Raw genomic sequence first — 16,194 nt, 5'->3', positions numbered from 1 at the left:
GCTGTGTGACTTCTCACAAAGCACAAAAGGTCCCATCTTGCACAGAAATTCTACCAAAAAACCACATAGTTTGTGTTCAACCCACCTTTGAGGTCCTGAACTAGTAACAGGAAATTGCATAATGTGACAGCTCAGAAACAGAATTCTGCAATAGATTAATGTGAAATAAAAACCTCTGTGCATCTGTAGTCTGCATGTCCAAAACATTTGTATCATGAAATTACAGATTAATTAAATTAAGGATTCAGTAACACATAGATATGTAACAAATGTGCAAGATTTTAATGAATTTTCCATTGTTTCTTGAGGTTTGCTGGAAGCTGACTGGAATGTTCTGCACTTGAGATTTCTGGGCAGCAAGGTGTATGAATCATCAGAATATTGAATGTATCAGTGCAGCAGCAGCTGTTGGATTTTCAAAGTAAGAGATGTCTTCTGTTTCTTTAGAATCCTTGCTTTCTTTAGCCATAACTGAGTATCCTGGGCTCCAGTTGATAATCAGAAGGAAATTTTCTTCATGTTTTTGTTGTCAGATTTAATACACCACAGTATTTACTACTGAGTCTCCAGTGCTGGAAACCCCCTCTAAATATTTCAGTAGAGTGTGGGCCGTTTGGTCAAGGATTGACTTTTTTAACCTAAGATTTAAAAACTTGCCTTAAACAAAGGGGTAGGCTATAAAGGCACAGATAAAACCAGAAAAATTAAGTAGTTGTAGTATAAAGTTAAAATGGCTTCTGGAGCAGGAACAAAGCACAGTGTCCTTGAGCAGAATACTGCCTGTTCAATTGTTCTGGCCATGAAAACTCAGAACTGCCCAGAAATGTTTTCTGCCATACATTTTTCAAATGGGGGGCTTGTTACTATTGGTGGCATAAGAAAGGTTTCCTCATTTTGATTCTTGCAAATTAGCAGTGAGTGAGCTGAGGCAGAAGAAACTGGTGACATCTGTGCATTCCCTTCAGTGGGTGAATAATTCATAATTGCATATGCCACACATTTGAGCAGGCATCAGAGCACCTTATGGGGTATTTCCCAGTACAGATTAGAAAATGTTAAATTGGGGCTAACAGAATTAATATTCTTTTGCTGCAAGAAGAAAAAACTGGAATTTTGCTGTTTATTTATCAATTTACACAATGATAAATATTAAGCTTACTCCTTGGTCACAGACTGAGGGTCTCATCAATCAGTTCCAGAACTAACTACAGACTTCTGAATTAGTTTTCTCTCACATGTTTACTTCTCAATTATAATTTCATTTATCAATGTCAAATGAGTTGTTTGTAGACATTACATTGATAAGACAAGTAGCAAAATAAGTCAGGAAAATTGAAAGAACAGTAAGACATTTTACTGGTTTTTTTTTAAGGAAACAAGAACAATTATTGTAAAATAATACAGTTTATATTATGATTTTTATTTCCAAAGCTTGTATTGATATGATAGTTCAAGGCACATGACATGAAAAAAACAGAAAAGCAAACACAGATAAGCTAACAAATTTAGCAATGGATGATGATGTTGATTCTCATGATTTTTACACCAAACACTGAAGTGTTGTAACATTTAGGAAACCTGATGCAGTGCAGTCACTTGACATGCAAAGCCTTTGCTCTGAGCTCTGTATATCCAGGTTGTGCTGCTCTAAATATGCCCCAGAAAAGCTGCATCACACCTCAGTGTCACGTTCTGACCTGGTGTTGCTCATGTTGTCAAACAAATCAGCTGTACAGTTAGAAAATGGGGCAGGCATAATGAGAAAACACAGTGTACACTAATTCAAAAGCTTCTACACGTCAGCTCTAAAGTGACCCATCAAAACTGGGTCTTTTCCAAGCACCCCTTAATTCAGGATGTGTATTTCAATTCCTGCATGTCTCTGCAACAAGAGAGGGCAGGAAATTCCTGATGCCATAGTCAGACAAGCAAGCTCTCAGTTGGTAGATCAGTTCCAGCCAGACCTACCATATTTTGCCACAAAATAACATAAATATCAAGAGCAGAAAATCTGTATCAGCAGTAGAAAGATTTTAGCTTCCAATATCCAGTATTTTTCCTAATTTGTAAATAACTGGTTCTCACTGAAGCTAATTTCTCCTTTTTGATACATCATGTGGTAAATAAACAAGTTAAGGAGCACTTAACCAGGCAAAACCACTTCTTTGTTGCACTTAACCAGGCAAAACCACCTTTTGTTTTAAAAGAATACATATAATGTAATGTGAAATAATCTTTGGTAACATTTAAAACCCAAGCATATAATACCTGCAAATCACATTTCAGATGTACGTCTCTTTGCTGCAGGGTTTTTTTACTGTAATATCTTTTTCTTCTAGTAAAATTCTGGTTAATAAAAAATCCTATTAAATATTCCATGCTCTGTGGAAGGGGGGGTGTGAGGGTGGTCCTTAGAATTGTGTGGTATCCCCATAGATCTGAAATCCTTTGACCATATTTTCCATGGATCATCTTCTCACACAAATACAGGAATAGTCTTTAGTTTGTATGAAATAAGAAGCACTTGTATTTTCCAGCAGGGAATGGCATGGTTGCTTGTTTCAACTGTGTTTAGGGCCTGGAAAATAAAAATCAGACATTTGATTGTTCATCATTACCCAAATGTAAGTCACATGATGGTTTTTTTCTCCTTCTCTTTGCCTTTCCTATCACCTCTTTATTTCTCTTCCTAGTTCCTTTTTGGCTTTCTCCTGGTGCTCAGTATCAGCTCCGTTTCCTGGGGTTTTCTTACTTTCAGAGTTTGTAAAACTCTGTAGATTTTTGTGTCACCAAAAATAAGGTAGAGATCACTCCCCAATGTCTGATATTTTCTGAGACCTCTGTTTTTGAAAGGAATGATGAATCTGACTCCATGTTCTCAGAAGGCTAATTTATTACTTTATGGCCTATATTATATTAAAGAATACTAAACTATACTAAAGAATAGAGAAAGGATACTTACAGAAGGCTAAAATGATAATAATGAAAACTTGTGACTCTTTCCAGGGTCCTGACACAGCCTGACCATGATTGGTCATTAAGTCAAAATAACTCACATGAAACCAATGAAACAATCACCAAGCCACATTCCAAAGCAGCAAAACACAGGAGAAGCAACTGAGATAATTATTGTTTTCCTTTTTCTCTGAGGCTTCTCAGTTTTCCAGGAGAGAAATCCTGGCAAAGGAATTTTTCCAGAGAATGTGATGGTGACACCCAGTGTTCACATATTATCCACTACTTCTGGAACCTGTTGTGGTCCCTAGTGAATGACTTTGTTCCTGTTCCCCAGAGTAATCCTAGCCCCAAGCACCTGATATTATAACAGTATGTGCACACTGGCTGGGAAGTTCTTCTGAAGCTCATCAGAGCATGAAGACACCATGGCAGCTCTTGCTGAGTCTGTCTAGCACTGTAAACCAGGAAAATAGGTGGTTTTTGTCAAAATAGAAACCTTCAAAATGTCCCAAGTGATTCCTGTGACCCTGCTCAGAGGAAGATGTTGAAGAAAAATCCTGATGAGCAATTTACTTACGAGTACCTGCCTGACATCTTCCTCACAACTGCAATTATTATTCCTGCAAGGATTCCAACTGCAACAATGATTCCAATAATTATTCCAAGCAGTGCAATTGTCCCCAGACCACCTGCAAGAAGAAATTGGGAATATTAGTATGGAGACCATTGATAAGAGGCTACTGATAGACCTGGTGCTGTTCTACTGCATCCCACTCCTTGGGGAGATTTGTTACTTGTGAATTCTAAAGTAGGTTTGGATGTTCAGCAGCCTGGTATTGTATTTGTGTTCCTCCCAGAAAATGGAAGGAATGATGGATCTGACTCCATGTTCTCAGAAGGCTAATTTATTGCTTTATGATACTATATTATATTAAAGAATACTATACTAAACTATACTAAGAATACAGAAAGGATATTTACAGAATGCTAAAAAGATAATAATGAAAACTCCTGACTCTTTCCAGAGTCCTGACACAGCTTGGCCCTGATTGGCCAAAGAGTGAAAACAACTCACAGCAGAATGCAATGAAACAATCACCTGTGGGTAAACAATCTCCAAACACATTCCACATGTGAGCAAAACACAGGAGAAGCAATCAGATAATTATTGTTTTCCTTTTTCTCTGAAGCTTCTCAGTTTCCCAGGAGAAAAATCCTGGGCAAAGGGATTTTTTTAGAGAATGTGAATGCCACAGCCTGGAGCCATGCCTTTGGGCTGGAGGGCTCCTTGGGGATGTGGATATGGAGACAGTGAGCAAGTGAACCAGGGAAAGCAGTTTAGGGAGCAGCTGTGCCTCTCCTGAAACTTTTATTTGATGGCATGGGCACAGGAAGGGCTGCTGGAAGGGGAATTGCCTGACAGTAACATTTCTCCATTGTCTTTATAGGCAAATCTTGTCTTTAATACCTTCATCAGTTTTCTCTGTTTCCCCACTCCGTTCACCTGTAAAGACAGAAAAACAATAATTACTCCCTCTGCTTTGCACAGTGTTGCCTTCCAATTTGAAAGGTTACATCCAAGGAAAACTTTTATTCACTTTGTCATAATGGTTTGAGGTTGTTCTTTTGATAAAAAATGAGCAAATAAAGTTTGAGAGAATATTTGAGATTTCCAGATATTGTTTAGTAGAGGCAGTATAACTTTGATGTGTAAAAATAGAAATGAAAGGGATTTTTACCATCAACACTTTCTGTGTTAACTTCATAAGCAGTAGCATTTTCAATTTCTCCCTCCTGGATGAAGCTGCTTTCTGTGGTCTTCAGGTCTCCAAACTGCAAAACATTTATTACATTGTGTAGTCTTGTGGGCAATGACAAGGGGGAAAGAGGGAAAATCTCCCTCAGTACATTCAGTCTACATGTTTAAAGTAACATTTAAATTTCTTGGTCTGTCAGCTTGTTTAGCTGTCACCTCTCATGTCTGACTTGAGTACAGTGACCAAACAAACCAGGATAAGCTGATTTGTCTTCTCAGTTAGAGGATTTCTACATCAGATCTCTTGGTAAGACTGCAGAAGGTGTAGAAGGCTGCAGAATTTTGCAGAATTGCCTTTTTACGGTGGGTTTTTGTAAAGCAGTTTTTGAGTTTAGTTTCACTGAAACTGTTTAAAAGATACTGAATTGGAAGAGGTGGGAAGTGGCAGTGAATAAGAAGGCAGCATAAAGGATCTTTTATTTAGCATTATATACTCACAATTGTTGGTACTTCTTCAAATTCTGTGTCATTTCTGTCTCTGAAATCACTTGTTGCACTTTCTTCTCCTTCTAGAACTGAGCTTGCTGCATAAAATTTTAGAAAATTAGTCAGAATTTTCCTTGGTAAAGGTTCTGGCTCCTCTGAGAAATAAACTTTATCAAACATGACCTCTGTGTGGTGTTCTGTCTCCCTGCCCTTGCCCACATGGGAATGGGAAATTATTTGGAATAAACTTGAATTCTGTTGTACTCTTGCCCAAAGCAGTAGGACAAAAAGCTGAAGCCATCACTTAACTCTGATACAACCTTGAAACATACTGGTGACTAACATTTTGTCCGAGAAATTATTTCCTTTTTTATTAAGAAAATTTCTCCAAAGTGGATGTGATGATTCCAGATTTCAAGCTAAGAATTACCTTCTGTATTGGGATAAATTCCTTCAAGCATCTTCCATTTTCTAAAATAGGAAAAGCTTTCTCCCATCTTTCAGCTCAGCCCCAGCTGCAATTTTTCTTTTAGACCTGCCATCAATGCTTATGGGTGCAGCTATAATTTGGAAATATTCCTACACAAATCAGTCCTGAGGCTTTCCTGAAGTTGCAAACCTTATTTGCCAAAATTTGAATTTTTAGATAACAATGTAAGGTTTTATTTGTTTTTTTTTTTTTAATTGTAGACTTCTAGTTCATCTGTGCTCTTTGATAAAATGGATATTTAGATTTTTGCCCACACAGTGCTGTTAATTTATAAATACAGCCAGAATTCATCAATGGGGAAATGAGCTAGAATAAGGTAGAGCAGGAAAGGCAGGGCAGTGTGGAGATAACTGGCAGTACCAAGAATGTGCTGAAAACCTGAAAACCAAACTATCATTAAATTCCATTTTGTGCTGATTGATAAACCTGGGACAGGCAGAGTGTGATGTTAATGTGCTGTGAGAGCTCCTGGGAGTTTGTGATTCCTGGTGAATTCCAGATAGCAGTGCTGAAATTTAAGCAAAGAGCTAATAGTAAATGTCCTGAGCAAGAACTTGGGGCAAAAAAAGCACTGAAAATTTCTTTCCTGGACTCCAATTTTGCATCTATCCTCTATTTATCAAAGCAACCAGATCCGAAGAAGGACAGCTCTTGACAGTTCTTTTAAAAATGAAAATTCCTGTACCATTTAAATATCTTAGGTATGAGAAATATCGACAGCCTCTTTGTTTTATTAAATCATAACACTTTCTACTAATGACACTTTTTATTTAGTGTTCTGAAAACATTCTCATCTCCTCTGCATTGGACAATTTCTGAATTGCTAGATTGATTCCAAATAGTTTTTATGGAAAACTTTGCTACTCCTAAATGCACTCTACTTGTTTTATGAATGATATGGAGGCAAATAAACAGCTTTTGTTCTGTGAATGAAATAGAAAGGATGGGCATTTTGCTTGATAGCAGCCAGAAATGAATAAAAGGGTAGAATCTCTTTGGATCAGCTGTGTAAATATTACTCAGAATTTTTTTTCTTTAATTGTGAGTTCTGTTTAAATTTTGTTCATTTTTACTTGCCCCTTTTCATATAAATATGTTATTTCAAATAAAAAAGCCAATTTTTAATTTTAAAATTGGTAAAAAAATGTACTGGCAGCTTAGAGAAAATTTTTCAAGCAGAAGATGAATGATTTGCCATTGAGAAAAATAACCCCTGGTTTTTCTTCAAACTCTCATTTGAATTCTACTGGAAACTTGCAAATATTTTTCCTTGGCTTCCAAAACTATTTTCTGAACCAAACTAGAAATTTTTTATCCATCCCAACCAATAAAAGACTGAGAGCTTTGTCCCATTTCTAAGAGACCAAACACTGAACTAAACTTAGATGTCTAATTCCATGTTTACTGAAGTAAATAGAATTTTATATTTCTGTGTTCTTATAAGCCTGAATACAGATGCAGTTCCTATTTAGGAGCCAAAGGGTGTGCAGGTATCACTTTAGGCAGTTATAGATGAAGAAACTATATTCATGTTATGCCAACATGAGGCCAAATATAGTGGCTAATTAAGCCAGTCTCCCAGAAATCACCTTATAATCCATGGAAAGACTAGAACAGAGTAAATCAGATTCCAAATTAGATGTTAAAAATAATAATTTGGTCATTTCTGATTGAAATACCCCAGGTAGTGTTGAAGTTGCATAAAGTGGGCTGACTGTTTGTTGTGTATTTAGACACACTCTAATATCAGTGCAATTTAAGGTATAGCACTATTTTTTAATCCTTATTTTTTGCTTATTAAAAATATCATTAAAATGCAATACTGTGATGTACAATCACAGCTATGTAAATATTAAGTGTGAACAAAGAAATAGCAATAAAACTCAACAGCACAAAGGTGTATGGATCAGTTTACCTTGTAATCCCAGTCAGAACTGAGGAAACATCCTTTATTCACTAGCTAAAAACAAGCACTGATGGAGAAAACCAATTACTAGAGGAAAATCCCCCAGCAGAAGGTGAAATAAATTTTTTATGTTAACAACAAGCAGCTTATTGGGAGAAGCTGCTTATACTCCTGGCATGGCAGCAGCTTTCAGCCCTGAAAATTGCCTGAGAGTGAAGACAGGAAAGGAAAGCATGTCACACAGCAAAGGTAAAGAAAATCAGCGAATGTCACAAAGAAACATAAAATAATTTTTCTTTGTGTGATGCTTTTCGCAGATTCTTGGCCATGAGTGGCAAGAAAACCTATTTCAGTGCTTTTGCCCTCTGATTGACAAAAGGAGGTGGCCCAGATTAATCTTGCCTAATTTTAGGTTCTTAATAAAGACACCTAAATAAAGTGAAGACTTGCCCTTATCTTCTTTGATAGTCTGTAGGGAAAAATAAATTCCTCTGGAAGATAAATCATCACACCTGAGATCTGGGCCATCCTTGGTAGTGCCGCCTTTCCTTAATTGCAAAGGGAAACTGGAATATGGCTTCCCTATGAACTGCCCAAGGCTCAGACTGATCTGATTTGGTTTCTGTCACTCTGAAGGTCTTGTCCCAGCCCTGTTCAAGCTGAAATTCTGTACCTGATGCAGAATAATCCCTGGATTCTATTTCCAGGTTCATTTTAGACTGACAGTGGAGGTGGCTGGCTGGTGGTTAGGCACTACCAAATTATTACCCAGAGAAAGACTGGGAGGCAATTTTTATTTGTAGGAAGGAACACTGGCTGCTAGACAGCTCTTTGTCAGAGAAAGTTATAATGAAATTAAATATTGAAATGAAATTGGACTTAAGCTTCTTTCACTGTACCCACTACAGGGCTCAGCACCACTGCCACCAAAGGGGATGGAAATGGGACTGAAGGGGTGTGTGCCTGTGTCATTCCTGGATTTCATCTGATGTGGGCCAAATGTAGCAAGATTCAGGGCTGAGTGGTGCTTCTGCATGTGTTCTTAATATTATCTTAGAGGAGGTTGTAAATAAAAACATTGCCTCACAGTGCTGGGCTGTCTCCAAGGAGCCCCCTCTGTTTGCAGCTATATGTTGCTGCAGATGTGAATTAATCATTGCATCCCTTTCTGCCAAAGTTCCAGCTGGGAGCCCCTCAGTTCAAAGCCCCAGCTGCTCTCAAGCTGCAGCTTCTCACACCAGGACAAAATTTGATGTCTTTATAAGTTTAATACTACTTTGGAAAACCTCCCTTGCTTAAGCATCCCATGACCCACTTAGGGGAAGCTGTGCTCACTACTTGCATGCACAGAGTGACAATTTACTACAGAAACCTCTTAGAGCTGCTCTCAAAGCACAGTGGTTGTGTTGGAAAGGAGAGGGAGTTGTAAAACTGTTGTTCATTAGCATTTCTTTCAGGTGTCTCCAAAACCAACAAAGATACTTCTGAAGATGAAAAATGTTGTAGGACCTTGCTTCTTTCCCTGCATAAACCAAAATAAACCAAAACCCTAGTGGGTAAAGGCAGTTGTAAGCCTGTATTTTAGCTTAGTCCTTGAAATAGTAAGCCCTCAAAATAGAATGTTTCCATTTCTGATAAGAGACCAGGAGATATAAATGGCAAACCTTAAAGGATTCCCTCCAGCAAGAACTGCAATAATCCTTTGCTCGTTGCCCTCTGCTTCTACATGAAAAAAAAAAAAAACCAAAAACCCAAAAAACCCAGCTTCAGTTATTCATAACAGCTAAAATTATTAACTAGCAGAGAGTTTAGCAGGATGGGTCACTTGGGACATATCACTTTTCTGTTGGAGATGTAACAGAGCAAACATCTGGAGCTGACTGATGGTTTTCAGTTTCTGCTTCCGGAATCGGTACAGACCAAGGGGTGTTGTTTGAAAGACTGAGCATGGATGAGTGTGTTGGCCTTCCTGTTTTGACTGCATTTTATTCAGCATTTATGTCCTGATACAGGAATTCCCTTCCTGCAGAAGTATTCTTCACTTACAGACCTTCATTTGATTGTGAGCAAACTGAGTCTTAGTTAATTTGATTGTGAGCAAACTAGTCTTCCTGATAAGGGAATTCCCTTTCTGCAGAAGTATTCTTCACTTAGAGACATTAATTTGATTGTGAGCAAACTGAGTCTTAGTATCTCATTATTGGAATTGGTTCTGTTGTAGTTCATTGAAAAATTCTATTCATGGTGGTGGAGGTTTAACAAAAATGCATTATTTGCAAGGGATCTGCATTTTAAATACAGCAGCTCTGGAATTCTCAAAAGCAGTTTTGTCTATGATTTGGCTTCATCCTCAATTTCAGTGTATTCCAGAGTCATGTCCAAAACCTTCAACATTAGATTAATTTTGTCTGAGAATAATTTTCCATTATTTTTATACTTTTGGATTTTTTAAGTATACAGGTGTCTCTTTTGTTGTGAAATCTTTCAACACTGCCAAATCCAAGACACAAATTTTTTTTGCACTTTGAAAATGCAAGGGTTTGAGGAATGTAATATAGTGGATTCTGGTGTTTGAATTTTGCAGCTTGAATCTTTGGACAGTTACAATTTTCAAACTTCAGAAAAGTAGGGAAGTTTGTTAATGAGAACTGAAATTCTCATTTGTGCCTGGGGCTCCTGCAAAATTATATCTGCAATATCCAGAGAGCTCTGTGTCCTTGGCCTGTTTGGGGCCACAGCATTGGCATTTTCTTTCTCTCTTAATTCTTTCTGGAAGCTGGAGTAATCTGTCATGTCCTTAAAAATCCCCTGGCGTGTATTTCAATGTCTAGACTGTTGTTGAGGAGAAAGTATGTACTGTGTAAATCCTGAAGTGCTTTCTGCAGTTTTCTAAGACAAAGACTGACAGCTCTGCTATACATAACAAAGGAAGCTGGATGAGAGAACACCAGAAACTCTGGAAAGGATCTGCCAGTTGGGAAAATGGTCATGAAGCACAAGGAAGGATTTAGCTCAGCCTAATTTAGAGCATGACTGACTTTGGTCAGGTATTCCATGTAGCATGTGATGACAATGCTTTGCTGAACTGTCAGAAACATTTCCTTTGCTCACCACACCCTGCTGCAGATGGGATTTTATTGCTGGGGCTGGCTCAGCCAAAGGAACTGTCCTGGTTTACAAACCTGGTTTAAAGCCAGAGTTTAAATCAACAGTGCCAAAGTGGCAAAGAACCACTCAGCTGCTCCTCAAGTAATTCACATGTCTGAATGTTACAATAGTGCACTGCCAGAAAGGCAAACCAAAATGTGCTTTAGCTGGGCAGATACAGAGAAGCCACTGCTCTTAAAGTGTGTACAATGATCTCCAACCAGAGTCACAAAGCAAAACCAGGAAAGGAAAAACTGCAAACTTCCTAAGCTTTGTCCTATGTACAGTGAAATCAGCCACAGAGCTGTGGGCATTAGGAAGGAAATGACAAACTCCATTACAGGACTTTCCTTTAAAATATTCCTTGCAGAGCTACAGATGAGTATTCCAAATTCTTGCTTTTAATAATGTTGCTGTGTCAACATCTGCTTTCTTGTCTGCTAAGAACACTAACCTCAGAGTTACCCCATTAATATGGGATAAAATTACTTTTTAATTGAGATTTGCTGCCCTGTGACCCTGTTTCCCTGTTTGCAGTTTTATAACAGTGTAATTGTTTCCTCTGATCAGTGAGGGATGGAATAACAAGGTTGGGCTTGTGATCATGGTGTAAATGCCTCTTGTATCTTGCTGTAAAGTGGCAGAATCACAGAACTTTCAGTCTTTTGCTACATGGCTGGCTAGGAGGAAGAGTTGCAGCCAAGACAAAGAAAAAATACAAAACTTAGTGTAAGGGATCAGCAAGCTGGGCAGATATGCAGCACAAAGCAGACATCTGCTTACAAATACTGGGATATGTAAAAGCAAATGAAAGGAATTAAGAAATGACCTCTAATACAGTAATAAACTCATCTTTCCCCTAAATGACTTCCTTCCATGGACTCTGAGGCTGCAGCTGTGTGCCCTTTCACAGCTGCCTTGTTGTAGATTACTAACCCTTTGTATCTGCAAGCAGAATGTTTTGCAGATTCCTCATCTCATTTGTTTGAAATACTCATGCCAGACCCCGAACTGGAAACTTTTAGGAGTTAATTCTGTCCACACAGTGATTTTTGACTACCCACTTTATATTGCCATGCAGCAGGCAAGTTCCCTTCAAATGTGTTTAGTCTGACTTTTATATTCCACTAACAATAGACTAATGTTTGGATGGGTTTCATAGTCATAAAAACATTTTCAAGTGGGTTTGGAGTTGTGTGTGTCCCCATTAGAGATTTAGTAGTGTCTCAAGCTCTCCTAACACAGTACATGCTGCCTGAAAATGGTGCTGGTGTAAGAGCTGAATTGTGCCCTCACTAAGGATTATTCTGATGCTGGATGTTGCAGTGTTTGTAATCAACGAGTACAAGGATGGAAAAAACATGAGGGAGTCATAAAGCAACATGAGAATGTGCTCAGCATCAGCTTCCATGTCCTTTGAGAGGTTTTGGCCAAGCTCCTGAGATGGGGAGTTGGAAATCAATGGTGCATTTGTCTCTTATTTTTCCCTCGTTTGTTTCTCTTTAGCACATCCCAGCATACCTATCCCCCAATGCCACATCTTTTCCTGCAACTCTGTGTAACAAACTGTGCACTGCAGAGCTTTGCTGTGGGATCAGTCCCCACGGAGGGGATGCTCTGGGCACACACAGATCAGAGGGGCCCTTTGAGAGGATCTGGGAGGAAGGATCTGGCAGCATTTGGGCTCATCCTGTAATCCCTGACCACATCCAGACAAAAAGCAAACAAACCAACAAAACAAACGTGCCACCAGCCACAGTGGGCATTTCTGTGGTCCTTGTGTGGCTCTCCTCAAGTGACACATGGAGAAACACCACACGGTCCTGCTGGAGCCTCACAGCCTGAAAACCTTCCTGCACTGCCTCATCATCTGCCTAAATGCTCTCCAGGTTCTTTGCTGCTTTGGGGTTTTTTGCTGGGTTTTTTTTTAGATGATTTACAAGTCCTTGATCTGAGGTAAATGCACGGATTGAGTAGAAACTGCTGAACTGCAGGAGCTGAGAATCTGGCCTCTCTGTTTCCAGTTTGAGTTAATGAAAGGTCCACTTGTAAGCCCTTAAATATGACTCTTTTCTTTGTTTGTGAAGTTACAGATTCAAAAATTAACTGCCAGGGTACAGATGTGCAAACCTCCCTGGTAATTTTAAATTTTTAAATCAGGTAATTTTTTTCCTTGCCTAGCTGAGGAGAAATTGAATTTTATTTGTTCTCTTCTGTCTTGCACAAAGATACTGCAAAATTCAGACTTGCAGACCTGAGATGAGCAAGATGATTTTCTCCTTTCTGTGATAATATTTTTGAGTATTGGGCATGTAGAGTTAGATTCATATGGTGAAAAGGTGCATATGGGGCATGTGTAAGAGTACTCCTCTTTCTTCATGCAGGATGAAAGGTTGTGCAGCACTTATTTAGTAGAAAACTGGGTCCCTTTTGAGTCAAATGTGACTATTCCATTTGCTTTTACCACCAGCATTTACAGAGTTGGATTTTCAAAAGGCTTTGGAGTTGCCTGATTTTATTATTTAGTTTTGCCACTGCAATAGTGACAGGGTTTGGGTAAATCAGGACTGTATTGAAACAATCTTTTCTTGTGGTTTTGTCAATTCTCTTTGTTATGATTTTGAAAAACAGAAAGCTTTTTAGTCTTTCACAGCTGACTGTAAACTTCAATTTCCTTTCTTATGATATAAACACTTTTAATCTGAATTATCCTGCCCATGTTCTTACTTTCAGTCCAAACCAAACGTAACATGACCTTGCATAAACCTGCCTTGCATAAGGAAATAAAATCTAATATTTGCCTTGAGGTAAGATCAGGCACATGGACAGTTGATACAGCCCAGGTGACGTGTGGTATCTTGTTAAACAATCATGTTAAATTTTGTTCATGTTATGTGACAGCCAACAGAGTAATCTCCCTCCCTGCTATGATACAGCACCATGGAAAGATTTGGAATCAAAAGCCAACTTCCATGTCAGCTCCTCTGATTCTATGTGTGAGGATTTGCCTGAGTTTTGGCATGCTGAATGAGATCAGAAGGGACAAAATGTACATAATAATAATAACAGTTATAATACTAATAGCAATACTTTTGGAAGTTGGAAATATGCTTCCTGCTGGAAACAAAGCCGCTTTTCTCGATTTCATCTCAGTCCATAACCTGGAGTGCCCAGCCATAAGAAAAGGGTAGCTGCAGGTTATTTACGGCCTTTTTTAGGTTAAGAGGTGTCAGATGGAAACCTTTTTCCTCTAAAACTGTGTTCCCCAGAGGTTCATGGATCTGGATAAAGCCACTCCACCAAGCCCTCTCCATCTCCCTGTCACCCAGCAGAGACTGCTGAAGGTGTCATTGTCATTTCACATCTCTTCTAACTTGTAATTGCTGATGATTATCAGTAAACAGCAGTGATAGACACTAAAACTCAAAACTTATTTTATCTGGAGTCTGTTTTCCTGCTGTATCCTTTGGAAGTTGTCCTAAATGACTGGCTCCATGTGAAGAAAAAGTCACAAACCCTAAACAGACACAGAAAACCTCACATACTGTAAATCACATTATTGATCCAGCTCTTGAGTTCAATGCAAACTGTAATAAAGGTAATAAAGCAGAGGTAATATTCTTATTCTTAAAGCAGGAAATATTCTTATATTTTTTATGACTAGTAGAGTTTCAGCCTGAGCATTGCTGGACTCGTCTCAGAGTTGAGAGAAAACAAGCTGAAAAACTTCTCAAAAGCTTGAAGATAAAGGACCTTTTAACCTTTTAATTCTGGTGTCTTAGATTACTTAAAGCAATTCTATAAAGTAGTGGTGGTTTTACCTCATTTCTAATGGCTTTAAATTTTGGTATACCTAATATAGATGCTTTTTAAGAACAAAGTGGCTGGGTGAGCCTGGAAAACGACTTTTGTGACTTGCCTAATATCTGTTGATTTTGGTTTTTCTGTGAAATTTTGCAGCATAACTCCAAATTTCAGCCTCACATTGTGACATACAGAACACCACTAGAAGTTTCAAGTCAACATCCACACACGGTGTATGTCAATATATCTCCATTTTCCCAGCAGGATGACATTGATTGTTATCAGGCCAAAGTCAGGTGATTTTTGCAGTTTGGGTGTTCAGATCTAAGCCTGATGAGGAGATCTGTGCTTCTGAAGAGTGAGCTGAGTTTAGAGTTGCTGTTTTCAGAGCACTGGTATGAAGCTGCTGCTTGGAACGTGCTCCATGGCCATGGCAGCTGCAAACCATGCTGCCTCTTGGCCAGTTCACCCACATGAGTCAAACTCCACTCAGAAAAACTGAGTTTCAAAATGACATTCCTGGAATCAAGTACTGGTCAGGGTAATTCTGATTTACTGTTAACGAATCAGCCTCCAACCCGTTAGCTGTAGAAAGAATTTTTAACAATAATGTCTATTTTACCTAAAAGTGTATATTGTATCTTTCTTATAAAATTCAAAATTAATCTTCTGAAATTAATCTTTTTGGTACATAATGCTTTTCAAATTGGTCTTTGGCAAAAATTCCTCCTGGTTGATTTTCCCTCTTTGTATATATATTGAGCCACATATATAATACATATATATAATATGTATATAATATAAAAATATACATATAATATATATTTTATATATACATATACTAGACATATATATATGTATAATATCTATATTATGGCTAAGTTAGATTCAGCAAAGCCCTGCATAAGCCTCAAATTCTAAAAGTCTGAAATGTCTCTAAGCACAAAGTTAAACTCCTGAATGAACAGATTCACAAGTCACTTTCATAGAGTTATACCCACAATTTATGGCTTGCAGAGGCTGCTGTGAGTGTTGCAGTGAGACTGGAGCCATTTCCAAGGCTGTGCAGGGAATGCCTCCCCCTGCCCCTGCTCACACACAGAAAATTCTTTCCCAATGGAGTCAAACTCAGCCCATAGAAAACTTTTACTGCTTCTATCCGGATCACAGCTGTAGTAAGTGCCCTGTTGCAGCTTAAGGATTACAAAGAAAGTTTTACAAACAGAGTAACTTTGTAACCCATGAGAGAGCACAGAAACTGTTAAATTACAGGAAATATCTGGGAATAACTGTAACCAAACTTTCCCCTTACCTTCTTGAGCAAGTGCTGCAAAAGGCAGGCTCCCGAGGAGCAGGATGAAGAACGGAACTTTTAGAAACATGTTGGATCTGCTCAGAGAGTCGCTTTCCAATCCTGAGACCAGACGGATCCAAATTTGGGTTATTGGAGAATCGCGACGATAAAAAGAAATCACTGCGAAAAAAACACTTTGGTATTCCAAATATTCCTTCAGCTGCTGTAACGTGAGGAGGGGAGGTTTTCTCAGATGATAACTGAGCAGTTAAAGAAAACTGAGAGGAGTCAGAGTTGTTTTCTTTAGCCAAGGGATGGGAGCAGCCTAAGGTGGTCCTCAATGAGCAGCCAGG

General features: G+C 38.5%; 1 protein-coding gene across 3 annotated transcripts; it reads right to left on the bottom strand.

Moving 5' to 3' along the window:
- Positions 1-525: 525 nt before the first annotated feature.
- On the bottom strand, positions 526-16,132 carry PDPN (podoplanin). 3 transcript variants are annotated; one of them, XM_058818773.1, is made up of 6 exons: positions 15,860-16,132; positions 5,213-5,298; positions 4,698-4,791; positions 4,427-4,462; positions 3,536-3,647; positions 526-2,578 (listed from the first exon to the last, which is right to left on the bottom strand). In XM_058818773.1, the coding sequence occupies exons 1-6, from the start codon at positions 15,927-15,929 to the stop codon at positions 2,572-2,574; spliced, it is 405 nt and encodes a 134-aa protein (XP_058674756.1). In that variant the 5' UTR covers positions 15,930-16,132; the 3' UTR covers positions 526-2,571. The 3 variants fall into 3 exon arrangements, with proteins under 3 accessions (XP_058674756.1, XP_058674758.1, XP_058674757.1); XM_058818775.1 differs by having other exon boundaries at positions 3,542-3,647; XM_058818774.1 differs by lacking the exon at positions 526-2,578 and having other exon boundaries at positions 3,532-3,647.
- Positions 16,133-16,194: the final 62 nt, after the last annotated feature.

The sequence above is a fragment of the Ammospiza caudacuta genome, chromosome 22 (genome assembly GCF_027887145.1).
Source record: "Ammospiza caudacuta isolate bAmmCau1 chromosome 22, bAmmCau1.pri, whole genome shotgun sequence".
Classification (NCBI taxonomy): domain Eukaryota; kingdom Metazoa; phylum Chordata; class Aves; order Passeriformes; family Passerellidae; genus Ammospiza; species Ammospiza caudacuta.
Note: the sequence above shows the minus strand (reverse complement) of the source record. Positions and strands in the feature narration are given on the sequence as shown.